This window comes from Aquarana catesbeiana, linkage group LG06 (assembly GCF_042186555.1).
Source record: "Aquarana catesbeiana isolate 2022-GZ linkage group LG06, ASM4218655v1, whole genome shotgun sequence".
NCBI classification, from domain to species: domain Eukaryota; kingdom Metazoa; phylum Chordata; class Amphibia; order Anura; family Ranidae; genus Aquarana; species Aquarana catesbeiana.
In genome coordinates, this window is record NC_133329.1 from 265,540,400 (window position 1) to 265,554,773 (window position 14,374).

At 46.0% G+C, this 14,374-nt stretch overlaps 1 protein-coding gene across 1 annotated transcript in view; it reads left to right on the forward strand.

Annotated features, from left to right (window-relative positions):
• CARF (calcium responsive transcription factor) overlaps positions 1-14,374 on the forward strand; it is a 104,905-nt gene that overhangs the window by 27,860 nt on the left and 62,671 nt on the right. The window contains exon 6 of the mRNA XM_073633303.1: positions 13,998-14,082. Within this exon, the coding sequence (XP_073489404.1) occupies positions 13,998-14,082 (85 nt within the window). The remainder of the gene's footprint in view (positions 1-13,997; positions 14,083-14,374) is intronic.

Below are 14,374 nucleotides of genomic sequence, written 5' to 3' on the forward strand. Positions count from 1 at the left end.
TCTGACTAAAGTTCCACTTTAAAGAGCAAAGTTTTAGTACATCGCCTGCTAGACAGGTAAATATAAAGCTTATTATTTCAAAGGGTTTTGCTGCTCTATTTATTTTTTTTTTTATATCCCCTGACATGGACGCTTTAACGGGACACAATCATGAAAATTAATAATGTTCCTTTTTTATTGTTTCATTGATTTTGTTGAACTACAACCCCAATTCCCAAAAGTTAGGGACGCTGTGTAAAATCCACATAAAAACAGAATGCAATGATTTGCTAATCTCTTAAATCCATATTTTATTCACAGTAGAAAATAGAAAACATATCAAATGTTTAAAGTGAGAAAACGTACCATTTTAAAGTGGAAATAAACATAATTTTTCAAAACTCACTGAAAAATAGAGGATTGCTCAGAGATGGATTAACTGTGTGGCAAGACTGGGCTCAAATGATAGGAAATATTATACTCTACAGTATGATCTAAAAAAAAAAAAAAAAAAAAAAAAATTTTCGGGTTTACATCCACTTTAAGTAAATGTATGCTATGCCTATTGTCACCACCGGGGGCTGTCAAGAGCACATACCTTTTCATGCTTGTTCTGTCTATCTCAGTGTCCACGCTGTACGTTCCTCCAGCCAGACTCCAGGTAGGATGGGTTGGGGGGTTCTCTCCTTAGGGATGCTTCCCCCCATGATTTAGGGGGGCCGGGGTGGCCTGAATAAACAGCAGTAGTATACCGCACCACCACCGCCGCTGCTGCCGCTACCGCGCTTTCGGCAGGTTCCCCATCCACCGGCCCTTCTCTCTCCTCCACCCCAGCCTCCCCTCCATGCTTGTCCCGAGGATCGGAGCCTCGGCTCGCGCGGGAAAGCACGCGTTTTTGAAAAAACCGAGGGTTGTGGTTGGAGGAGGGGGGGCGGAGCATTAACGCAACGTCCGGCGTGATTAGACGCCCACATCGCTGGCTACACAGGCTATAAAGTGCACTCTCTTTCAGGTGCATACAGCCTATGGAGGGACACAGAGCTGACGGGCGCATGTGAGGTGGGACACAGGCATTCTCCCAGGCAGCATTTACTTAAAACACCAGACTGAGCATTGGTAGCAGCGGCAGTTTCTGAACTACATCGCTCAGCAGTCAGTGTTTTTGTGGTACCTCCACCTTTTGTTGCTTTGCACTATGGGTAGAAGAGGTACAAATACCCCGAAAACTAGAGGCTCTAGGGTACCTCCCTCAGGCTCTGAGGACCCCCCTTCTGCAGCACCTTCCCCCCCTGAAGGATCTGGGATGGCTGGCCAGGGTGAGCCGTCGGGGTCGGGCTGCATCTGCTTCTGGCACTTCAGCCCCTGTATATATTACGCAGGAGGTTTTTTCATCAACCATTAATGGATTAGAGGGAAGACTAATGGCCTTAATCGCATCTTCACTCAGTGGAAGAAAACGCACTAGGTCTCCCTCTGTTACCCAGGACCCTCAAGCAAGGGAACTCTGGGGAAAAAGGAGAGGAATCCCTCTCAGAGGATCGGGAAGGGCCCTCTTCAGCTTCTCAGGATGAGAAAGTGTTAGTGCAAATTCTTGCTGGATTGGTCCACTCCACATCTAAGTTGCCCGTATCGGAGTCAGTTAAAGAACCCTCCTCTTCTTTGGGTTCACTGAAGCCTCCTCAAACACATGCTTTTCCTGTTCATAGTTTGCTAGAAAAGCTCATTTAACCTGAGTGGGATCACCCAGATAAACATTTTTTCCTAAAAAGTTTTCAACACTTTATCCTATGGAGGAAAAATTTAGAAAAATGTGGGATATACCGGCAGTTGACGCCGCCATTTCCTCCGTAAATAAAAGTCTGACTTGTCCTGTCGACAATGCTCAGATGCTTAGGGATCCAACTGATAAAAAAATGGAATTCCTGTTAAAAAATATTTTTTTCCTTAGTGGGTTCAGTAGCTCAACCTGCAGTGGCAGCAACTGGAGTCTGTCAATACTTGAGAGACCATGTTAAACAGGTCCTCAAAGTTTTACCTGAACAGCAAGCCCGGGGGTTGGCCAACCTTCCAGCGGCTTTGTTTTGCTGTTGACTCAATCAGAGATTATATCATCCAAACCTTGCGCCTTTCGCTTGGGTTGGTGCATATGCGTAGAATCTTATGGTTGAAAAATTGGTCAGCCGAGTCACCATGTAAGAAGCTTCTGGCCGGATTTCCATTTCGTGGTGCAAGGCTGTTTGGAGAGGATTTGGACAATTATATCCAAAAGATCTCTAGTGGGAAAAGCACACTCTTACCAGTTAAGAAAAGGAGCAAACGTCCCTCTTTTAAACGGGCTCTTTCCCCAGTACCAGGAGCATCAGCCTCCAGGCAGTCGCGACGGGCTCCTCCGTCAGGCTCAAGAAATAAATTTCAGAGTCGACCCCAGGGACAAAAGAAGCCCTGGTGGAAGAAGCCTACTAGACAAGACGCGAAAGCCTCTTTATGAAGGAGCGTCCCCGCTCGCTCGGGTGGGGGGAAGACTGCTACAGTTCTCAAAGCTCTGGCAGGAAGATTTCCAGGACAGATGGGTAGTCTCCACGGTAACTCTAGGTTACAAACTGGAGTTCCGAGCATTCCGCTCTCCTCGTTTCCTCAGATCAAATGTCCCCAGAGATCCAGAGAAAAAGCAGTCTCTCCTTCTAGCGTTAGAGCGATTATTGTCGCAAAAGGTCATCGTGGTGGTTCCCACGAAAGAGCAGGGATTGGGGTTTTATTCAAACCTTTTCACGGTTCAAAAACCAAATGGAGATGTCAGACCCATTCTGGATCTAAACCGATTCCTAAAGATTCGATCCTTTCGCATGTAATCAATTCGATCAGTAGTCTCCATCCTACAAGGAGGAGAATTTCTGGCGTCAATAGACATCAAGGATGCGTACCTACATGTACCCATTTTCCCTGCTCATCAAAAGTACTTGCGTTTCGAAGTAGAAAAACACCACTTTCAGTTTATAGCCCTGCCTTTCGGGCTAGCCACTGCACCTCGGGTGTTTACAAAGATCTTGGCTCCTTCTCTGGCCAGATTAAGGGCCCAAGGTATAACTGTCATAGCATACCTAGACGACCTGCTCTTGTTAGACCGTTCGGTAGCCTGCCTGGACCAGAACTTGGTCACCACAGTAAACTACTTGGAATACCTAGGTTGGATTCTCTTTTTTTTTTTTTTTTTTTTTTTTTTTTTTTTTTTTTTTTTATGCCACGTCAGTTAACTTTGTCCAGAGACTGCTTTCAGAGTGAAACTCATATATATCTCAAATCCAGTCACATCATTGTGGCCATTAAAGTTTTTTTTTTTTTTTTTTATATGTTACAATTAGCATTTACGATGTAAAAATAGTAACAATAGTCCTTGACTACCAAGCAAGTACCATACAACTTATACCTCAAAGCCAGTTGGCCGCATGCCCTATCGTTACCATTATACATGTTTTTGTGCTGTTATTTTTCTCTTAATTGAACCCGCCCCCCCACCCCCCTGTGACCCTCCCTTATTGGACCCCCATGGTTCCAGGACACACCCAATGAGCAACAACAGTTCTGTACTTTATTCTCACTTATATCTGATCTGCGCTTAACTCGGCCGCACCCCCTTGCTGGGGAGGCGGATACTCGCAGCGCTAGAGTAGCACTGATTGCGGACATGGCATTGCTTGGACCCACAGGTTCCACAATCTCACAAACTTGTTGTAGTTACCCTCCCTAGTGTAAAATGTCCTTTCACTCCACACTGTGGAGTTGACGGTTCTAATCCAATCTTCCGGGGTTGGGGGGATTCTTGATTGCCAGGACTGTGCTAGTAATTTCCTGGCTTGAAACAGGCATCTTGCTGCTGCTATTGCTGTGCTCCTGTCTCTCGACTCGTTGTTGACATGTCCCAACACACAGGTCTTGGGATCAAGCTCTAGGTTAATTTTGAACGTTATATTTATTTTCTTCAAGATCTCGGACCAATACCTAATTAGTTTTGGGCACCTCCATACCATATGGATTAGGTCACCTGTTCTTCTACATCTAGGGCACTCGTCATTAATTCTGCGGCCGAACATAAAAAGCCTTTTTGGCGTGTAGTAGGATCTATGCAGCAGCATCAGGTGGGAGGCCTTTTGTGAGGGTGAGACCGACACCTCTGGTCCAAGTTCCAGGATCCTTTTCCACTCTGTGTCCGTTATCTCCCCCACATCGGCCGCCCATCTGTCCCTGCCCCCAGGGAGGCCTACCTGCGTGTTTATTCGCTTTGTTAATTGGGTATAAATCTCAGAGATTAACCCCTTAGAGGTCTTTGACTTAATTATTATTTGCAGCAGTGGGATCTTACACCATGTGGGGGGTTTCCTGCCGAACTGCTTGCTCAAGGCATGCCTAATCTGTAGGTAACTGTAAAATGCTCGATTTGGCAGCCCGTACTCATGCCTCAATTCCTCAAAGGATTTCAGGGTATCCCCGGCGTATAACTGTATCAGCCGACTTATCCCGCATCTTTCCCACAGCTTATTACTGTCTACAGACAGTAATTCCTGCAAGTGCTTATTATTCCAGATTGGTGAATATTCTGAGGTTCCTTTATATCCCATTATTCGCTTAGTTGTTTGCCAGGCCCTAGTGATCATTTTAAGTGTCGGGATCCCTCCTTGTAGTGATTCTGCCTCCAGTGCTTCCACAAGTAAACTGTGTGGGCTTCCCTGTAAGATAATTTGAGCACTCTTGTTTCCCCCTCCTATAGTGGCGCATCCGCCAAGTTGTTGTAGCTGGGCTGCCAGGAAATAGGTGGACGGGTGGGGAACCCCCAACCCCCCCTCCGTAACAGGGCACTGTAGTTTTTGTAGGCCTATCCTGACCTGCCCTTTTTTCCATATTAGTTCCCTGAATAGGGATTGAATTTTTTGGAACCACTTCTCCCCAATCCAAACTGGGGAGTTGTGGAGCAGGTACAACAGCTGCGGCAACCAGACCATTTTAATCAGGTTGGCCCGACCCGCCACAGACAAAGGGAGTCTACTCCAGATATCAGATTTTTTTTTAAATTTTGATAGGAGAGGGACCAAGTTGTCTTCAATGAATGCACTGGGGTCTTTAGATAACACAATGCCGAGGTACTTCATTTTCTCCATGACTTTCAGTTGGGGCAAGCTCAACGGAATCGGATTGGCCAATGGGTCGACCGGCAGGAGCGATGATTTCTCCCAATTAATGGTCAATCCTGAGAACTTTCCAAAGTCCTCCACTAAATGCATCACTTTCACCAGTGAGGCGGTCGTGTCCCCCAGAAAAAACAGGACGTCGTCCGCGAAAAGCGCTATTCGCTCTTCCTCCCCCCTTCTATGGAATCCCCGCAGTTCGGATGATGATCTCACCGCTCCCGCCAGTGGCTCCATGGCCAAAACATATAACAAAGGTGACAAGGGACACCCCTGTCTCGTCCCTCTTTCGAGGGGAAAACTTTCCGAGTAAACATTGTTTATCTTGAGTCTTGCCTTTGGATTTTTATATAAGGTCTTTAACCAACCGATAAATACAGGGCCAAATCCGAACCTCTCAAGCACCCACCAGAGATATTCCCACTCCAGGCTATCAAAGGCCTTGGCGGTGTCCAATGATAATATAGCTCTGGACCCAACGTTCTCTGTTGGTACCTGGAGGTTCAAATAGGCCCTTCTGATATTAACACTGGTAGATCGACCGGGGATAAACCCCGATTGGTCTGGATGCACAAGGTTAGCAATACATTTGTTCAGTCTGGATGCGAGCACCCTTGCAATGATCTTGGCATCTGAGCACAATAATGATATCGGTCTGTATGAGGCGACTTCCAGTTGATCTTTCCCCTCCTTTGGTATCACTATTATATCCGCCTCTGACATTGATAAGGGCAGCCTCCCGTCCTTGGTCGACTGCTCCAGTGCTTTTAAAAGCTCCGGAAGCAGCACCTCCCCGTATTTTCTATAGATCTCCAGTGGCAATCCATCCGGACCGGGAGATTTCTGACCAGACAGCTCCATGACCGCCTTTTGCAACTCCTCCAGGGTCAGAGGAGACTCCATCTCGCTCCTATCCCTTTCCGAGAGCACAGGCAGGTCCACTCCTTTTAGAAACTCGTCCATGTCGCGCCGGTCCAACCCCCGGCGCGACCGGTACAAATCCCTATAGAATGCAGAGAAGGTCTCTAGGATCACGGCGGGATCAGATGTAATCTCTCCAGCCGGTGTCTTTATTGAAAAAATGGCAGTTGGAGATAAGTTAGACTTTGTTATAAGTGCAAGCATCCGACCTACTTTCTCCCCTTCACCAAAATAATTTTGTTTCTGGAAAAGTCTTTTGTTCTCTACTCTTCTGATAGTTATTTCTCTATACTCTTTTTGACGGTTAAGCCAAGTTTCCTGTTTTTCAGGGGTAGGATCCGCCACGTATTGCGCTTCTGATTCCATAACGTCTCTACTAGCCCTCGCCTCCCATTCCCACGACGTTTTCTTTACAATGGTAACCTGCTGATGTAGTAGTCCCCTAAGGAATGCTTTTAGGGTGTCCCACACTACCCCCGCTGGCGCTGTACCAGAATTGAATGTTACAAATTCTTTTAATTTGGAGGTTACTTCTGCTGGGCTGCTTATTAAGTCCAGCCAAAGTGGTTTTATTGCCCACCTTTTTTGGCCGGGTCTAATATCTAAATTCAAGGTCGAGATCAAGGGCGAGTGATCTGAAATTCCCCTGGGCTTATACTCTATGTTCCTTATCAATTGCAAAGCTTCACTGTTACCTAATACCATATCTATACGCGAGAGCGTGGAATGTGACCCAGAATAACAGGAGTACTGCCGGGCGTTTGGATTGTAAGATCTCCATAGGTCGCACCACCCAACCTCTTTCAGGAGTTGGCCCAGGCGCCCCTCTGATAATCTCTCCGCCCGATTCACTGGTGGGAACCGATCCATTTTATTATCCAAAACTGCATTGAAATCCCCCACCAGTATTATCGGTACGTCAGCCTTATTGTCCACAAACTCCAACAGGTCCAAAATGGTCTCTGTTTTGAACGGAGGCGGGATATAAATATTTGCTAACACCAGAGGCCTATTTTCCACAACACAGCTTAAAAAGACGTAGCGTCCCAGCGCATCTACTCTGGCTTCCCTGCAGGAAAATGATATACCTCTTCCCACCAGTATGCTCACCCCTCTTGAATATGAGGTGTAGACTGAGTGGTACTGTTCTTGAAATTTATAGTTCCGAACTTGTATTTTAGTGTCATTGGTAAGATGAGTTTCCTGCAGACAAGCCAGTTCAACGCCGTAAGCTTCCATCGCCAAGAACACTGCCGCCCTTTTGGCCGGATCACCCATGCCCCTAATGTTCCAAGAACCTATTTTTAACGTTTTCAAAGACATCTAACAGAAGTAAAAAGTAAAAAAAAGGAGCGTAAGTTAGTGGGTGCAAAACTTGCCAACTCTGTGGTTATGTTAACCTGAAAAGGGAAAAGGAAGAGAGAGTGGGGAGGGGCAAAGAGCCCCCACATCCCGGGACCTCTCCCCCCCCACTCTACACCTCCCAATTGCAAATACAAATCATGTGTACCAGTATACATTACTTTTATAAATCTTCCCCGCCTAGCTATGTGTATCTTGCGTGCACTCTGTTGCCCAACCCCATATTTCACTGCTAACCCTCCTCCCCCCCCCCCTTCCACTTTATTCATTCCCCACCTCCCCTCCCTTGTTCGTGACCCCCCCTTGTGCCTAATTAGGCTAGCCCTAGGGGCTGCACTTGTGACCTTTTTATTCCTCCCTCCCAACCATACTAAGGATAACGCCCCTCTCATGTGAAAAAAAAGTGCATTGTAACTTACTACCACACTCTTACCCCCCACCCCCCCTCCCATAGCCCACTTCCAAACCTTCAAAACAACACTTAAAACATTCATAACTAGTGCAATCACATTGTTAGTCCGTGCTGCCATCTGTCACGCCCCCCCCCCCCCTTCCCCGTGTCGTCTACCAATTGCTGTGAAAAAAACAACAAGTGAAAGAAAAAAAAAAGAGAGAAAAAAAAAAAAAAAAAAAAAGAGAAAAGAACAAAACAAACAAAAAAAAAAGAAAAAATACATTTTCCTCTTTTCCTTTCCAAGTTTAACTAGCCTTATTTGATCCCTAGCTCTGCAAGTCCGTTTTGTTATCTTCCAGCCATTTAGTTGCCCCTGTTGTTGTGTCGAAAAAATGGGTAGTCCCTAAAGCAGTGATGCGAAGCCGTGCAGGATACAGCAGGGCATATTCTATTCTGTAATTACGTAGATTACGTTTGATGTCCCTAAATTCAGCCCTTCGTTTCTGAAGATCTGGGGAGTAGTCGGGAAAAAATAAAATCTTGGCTCCATTATGAGAAATATCTCCCAGCTCTCTGGCCCTGCGCATCAAGGTTACCTTATCTCTGTAGTTGAGGAGCTTCATAATTATCGGTCTGGGATATCCCCCTGGTGGTGGGGCCCTAGTTGGCACTCTGTGGGCTCTTTCAACAGCAAAAAGGTGAGAAAAGGTTTCCGTTCCAAATATACCCTTAAGCCACTTCTCCAAAAACTCCTCGGGGTGAGGACCCTCACACCGCTCCGGTAGGCCTACCACCCTTACATTGTTTCTGCGGGACCTGTTTTCAATTTCCTCCATTTTTGCTTTATGTAGATCCATCTGCGTCTTTAATGCCTTAAGCTCCCGCTTTAGTGGGGTTAGGTCGTCCTCAACCTGACTCACTCTCTCCTCCAATGTTGTTGTTCTGGCAGTAGTCCTTTGTAATTCTTGGCTTACTATGATTAACTCATCCTTTAACCCTATCAGCTGGTCGCACAAGTCGCTTAGGGAGGCTTTACAGGAATTAACAGCGCATAGGACATCTTTTAGTGTGGGTTCATCTTCTACTGGTGCGTTTTGCGTAGTAGCATTATTGGTTGCTAATCCCGCGGGCTCACCCGCTGAACTTTTGCTGCTTGCCGTTTTAATTGTATGCGTTACCGCTAGTCCTTTTCCTAGGCTCCTCCTGTCCCCTGATCCTCCCGCTTGTGGTCTATCCTGCTGCTGCTGTGAGCTTTTAGATGGAGATACGGTAGAGAGGTGCGCAAATTTTTCTAATTTAGCCGCTGCTGCAGCTGCTGCCTGATGCCCCTTCTCTTTTGAGGTGCGGGTCATTTGGGAGCTAGTATTCTCCTGCTGTTGCAGCTCCTCTCCTTTTTTCCTTGTCATGACTTCGTTGTATGAGCCAAGGGGATATATGGGGGGTATATGAGGGATTTTAACTACACGTGGAGCGGTACTCTGCCGTTTATTCTTTCTTTTCCTTTTTCCCCTCTCCTTCTTTCTATATTCTCTCCCCCTCTCCCCCTTCTTCCCCCTCCTCTCCTCACCTCCCCCCCTCCTCCTCTCTTCTCCTTCAGTATCGTCTTTGGCCCAGCAGTGTCCCTCTAGCTGCTATTAGGATAATTGACCAGCCTGGGATTAGAAAGTGACACAGGAGAAAAAAAAAAAAAAAAAAAAAAAAAAACACTTTATGATGTAGTGATAGATTAGGGTCTGTCTTAATAGTACAGCCCTCCACCAGTTGCCAGGAGATATATTCTCTCAAAATAAGAACAAAGTCGCTGAAGGTCTATATGACAAGCTACTTCACCCCCCCCCCCGTCCACGGGGGTTACCCAGTTCCGGGAAAGAGGGGAAAGATAGTCCACTTTAAATGAGCACAATAATTGTTACCTTAGTGCTGCCAGCCGACTGGGCAGCACATTGGCTTTCCTTTCGGTAGCTTCCCACATTGACAGCGCACGCACGCTGTCCCAGCCGCCTCCTCCCGCTGGTGCCGAGGACGTTGCCCGGGCAACCCCTCGAGCAGAGAGCCCGACCCTCTCCTCCCGCTCCAAGGGCTCGGGTCGCGTGCTCTCCCGGGCGGCTACGCTGTAACTCCGGCGTCAGACTCCAATGCAGGGGAAGCAGACTAGGGACAGGAGACAGGAGAGCCAGGCAGACGTTCAGACGCCAGGTGCTGCAGGGGGAAGGATCACACACAGGCAGTTCCGATCAACGGCTGGTTCAGGCAGACAGACACGGAGGCATCAGGCTGGGGGGAGTTCACACACACCTCCTCTCACTCCAGCATCCGGTCACGCCCCATATTGCCATATCCTCACTTCCTCTAGGTTGGATTCTCAACTTAGAAAAGTCTTTCTTAAAACCAATAAGAACACTAGAGTATTTGGGCCTGGTCATAGATACAAGCCAAGAGAAGGTATTTTTACCTCAGGCAAAGATCAGTGCCTTAAAAGAACTGATTCAGGTAGTCAGGACAAAAAAGGGTCCTTCTGTTCGCCTTTGTATGAGGCTGCTGGGAAAGATGGTGGCTTCATTCGAAGCAGTTCCCTATGCTCAGTTTCATTAGAGACTGCTGCAACACAGTATCCTGTCTGCCTGGAACAAGAAAGTGCAGGCATTAGATTTTCCGATGCGTCTGTCTCCTACAGTGCGTCGGAGCCTCAGTTGGTGGTTAATACCCGAAAACCTGCAGAAAGGGAAATCCTTTTTACCGGTTACCTGGACAGTGGTAACAACGGATGCCAGTCTTTCGGGTTGGGGGAGCAGTTCTGGAACAGTCTGCGGTCCAAGGGGAATGGTCCAAAATCGAGAGGACCTTACCCATCAACATTCTGGAGATCCGTGCGGCATATCTAGCCCTAAAGGCCTGGACTCTCAGGCTACAAGGTTGCTCTGTCAGGATCCAGTCTGACAATGCCACAGCAGTGGCTTATATCAATCATCAAGGAGGCACCAGAAGGCGGACTATTTGAGTCGCCAGCGGTTAGTCCCAGGGGAATGGTCTCTTCACCCCGACGTCTTTTGGGCCATATGCCAGAGATGGGGGGTTCCAGATGTAGATCTCTTTGCATCGAGATTCAACAAAAAGATCGACAAGTTTGTGGCAAGAACAAAGGATCCTCTTACATGCGGGACAGATGCATTGGTGATTCCGTGGCATCGGTTCTCACTGATTTACGCATTCCCTCCCATTCTGCTACTGCCACGACTCCTTCGCAGGATCAGGCAGGAAAAGAAGTCGGTACTTCTGGTGGCCCCAGCTTGGCCCAGGAGAGCTTGGTATGCAGAAAGTGAGGATGACAGTGGGTTCCCCGTGAACCCTACCGTCACGTCCAGACCTGTTATCTCAAGGTCCAGTGTTCCATCCTGCCTTACAAACGCTGAATTTGACAGTTTGGCTATTGAAACACGTGTTCTGAAGAATCGTCGGCTTTTAGGTCCTGTGATCTCTACCTTGATCAATGCAAGGAAGCCAGCTTCCAGAGTAATTTATCATAGAGTCTGGAAGACTTATGTATCCTGGTGTGAAGCCAGGGGTTGGCATCCCAGAAAATATATCATAGGTAGAATTCTTGGCTTTCTACAAATGGGATTAGAAATGAAGCTGTCCTTGAGTACCATCAAGGGCTAGGTCTCGGCCTTATCAGTATTATTTCAACGGCCACTTGCTTCACATTCTTTGATCCGAAACTTTATGCAGGGGGTGATGCGTCTTAATCCTCCGGTTAAGGCGCCCCTAAACCCCTGGGACTTGAATTTGAATTTGGTTCTGTCAGTTCTACAAAAACAGCCTTTTGAATCAATATGTCAAATTCCCTTGGTCTTGTTGACAAGAAAGTTAATTTTTCTGGTAGCCATTTCTTCTGCTAGAAGAGTATCAGAATTAGCAGCTCTTTTCCTGTAAAGAGCCTTATTTAATCATGCATAAGGATAGAGTGGTATTGCGCCCTCATCCTAGCTTTCTACCAAAAGTGGTTTCAGATTTCCATCTAAACCAAGATATTGTTCTACCTTCCTTTTTCCCAGATCCCTGTTCTACGGAAGAAAGGTCACTACATTCTTTGGATGTAGTAAGAGAAGCAACTGCTCAAATTCGCAAAAGGGGGTTTTGTTCGTACTGCCAGAAGGTCCCAATAGAGGACAGGCAGCGTCAAAGTCTACCATACCATTTCGAAATGGATTCGACACATGATTATTCAAGCTTACGGTTTGAAACAGAAAATTCCACCTTTTCAAATCAAGGCACACTCCACAAGAGCTATTAGTGCTTCTTGGGCGGTGCATCACCGGGCCTCTATGGCTCAAATCTGCAAGGCCGCAACTTGGTCTTCAGTCCATACATTCACCAGATTTTATCAGGTGGATGTGGGAAGGCATGAGGATATCGCCTTTGGGCATAGTGTGCTGCAGGCAGCGGTACGAGGTCCTCAGGTCTGATTACACCCTACGTTGTGTGGTCCCCTCCCCTCAAATAGCATTGCTCTGGGACATCCCATCAGTAATTACTGAGGCTCTGTGTCCCGTGATGTATGAGAAAGAAAATAGGATTTTTATAACCGCTTACCTGTAAAATCCTTTTCTTTTGAGGTACATCACGAGACACAGAGGTCCCGCCCCTCTTCTAATACACTTATATTGCTTTACTACAAAACTGAGGTATCCCCAGTAAGGGGAGGGGTTATATAGGGGGTTGAACTTCCTGTCTAGGGTGTGACCAGTGTCCAGTCACCTTGTGATACCCATACAACCCATCAGTAATTACTGAGGCTCTGTGTCCCGTGATGTACCTCAAAAGAAAAGGATTTTACAGGTAAGCTGTTATAAAAATCCTATTGTTTGGGGGTTCTAAGTAATTTTCTAGCAAAAAAACTGATTTTAAAGTGGTTGTAAACCCTTTAAAACCACTGTAAACTACAGGCAAGCCTATATTTAGGCTTACCTGTAGCTGCACTGGATATCTCCTATACCGTGCAACACTGTATTTGCATGTGCCAACGTCATCGGCACATGCGCGCTTAACCCAATTGAAGCAATGGCACGTACGCGCCATTGCTTCAGTTAGCCTGTGCCATACCCGGCGACTCCCGCGCAAGAGTGACGTCATTGCGGCTCCGGCCAATCACAGCGCCGGAGTTGCGATACCCGGTAGTAAGTCCCCGAGGAGATGTCGGCCGCCGGAGCGGTGAAGAAAGACCGCTGCGGGGGGCTTCGATCTCAGAAAAGTCATTCATAATGAGCTAGTATGCTATGCATACTAGCTCATTATGTCTTTATCTTGCAGGTTTTTTTTTTTTTTTTTTTTTTTGGATAGCCTAAAACGGGTTTACCTTGTAAACACCAAGTCTGAAAAATAGGCCCGGTCCTTAAGTGGTTAATACAGTGCTGTCTGAGGGCATGAAGATCACGGGCATCCAATACTGTGTTTTGTCCCTTGCACACAGAGATTTCTCCAGATTCTCAGACTCTTTTGATATGTACTGAAGATGATAATCTACTTAAAGTCTTTGCAAGTTTACATTGAGGAACATTATTCTGAAACTGTTCGACTATTAGATGCAGCTCTTTACAGATTGGTGTACCTATGCTCATTTTTCCTTTTGAGACATTCTGACTCTCTAAGATTCTCCTTTTATACCCAATCATTTTACTAACCTGTTGCCAAATAACCTAATTGGTTGCAAAACCACTAGCACTACCACTTACTTTCCCTGTGTTTTGTTGCCCTGTTCCAAATTTTGAGATGTGTTGCTGCCATCAATTTCACATTTTTTTTTCTTAAAATGGTACATTTTCTCACTAAAAACATATTTTCTATTGTGAATAAAGTATGGGTTTATGAGATTTGAAAATCATTGCATTCTGTTTTTATGTAGATTTTACACAGCGTCCCAACTTTTTTGAAATAGAGGCCGTAGAACATCAATCCCTTTACAGTATTTTCAAATATTTGTTTCCAACTACACACTGCATATGACCATTATAGAATGGCTAAAACCCTAAAATGTATATTTGTCTCATCCTAACTGGATAAAATTCTTAATAATTCTGCTATTGTGAAGACCTATTAAGAGGTCCTGGTTTTAAGCACTATAATGATCGTGTGAAACAATTTTAATCTTTTGAACTGTCCTTTTGTAGATGGACTGTTGAACCCTTTCAGAAACCTCTTCAACCTCTTCCTCTTAACATTCCCGCTTGGGCACGACGTCTCAGGAGCTGTGAGGTGAGATAATATTCAATCAAGCCACACCTTACCTTCAGTTGCAATTTTGGATAGAAGCTCAGTGTAGACCAACAAAGTACACCTTAATGGCTTGTCCATGCCAGTTTCTGAATTTGATTTTGTTCTTCAATGATTTGCGCTCTGGTGTCTTTTTTTTTTAGTAAGTAATGAGTAATCTATGTGTCTTTATTGTGACAGTGTGAAGCCCTGCCACTATTAAATAGGTTGGAAAAAGGACACAGGGTTAGCACGTGTGCATGTGCAGAGTGCAGGATTTCAGAGTATCTATTAT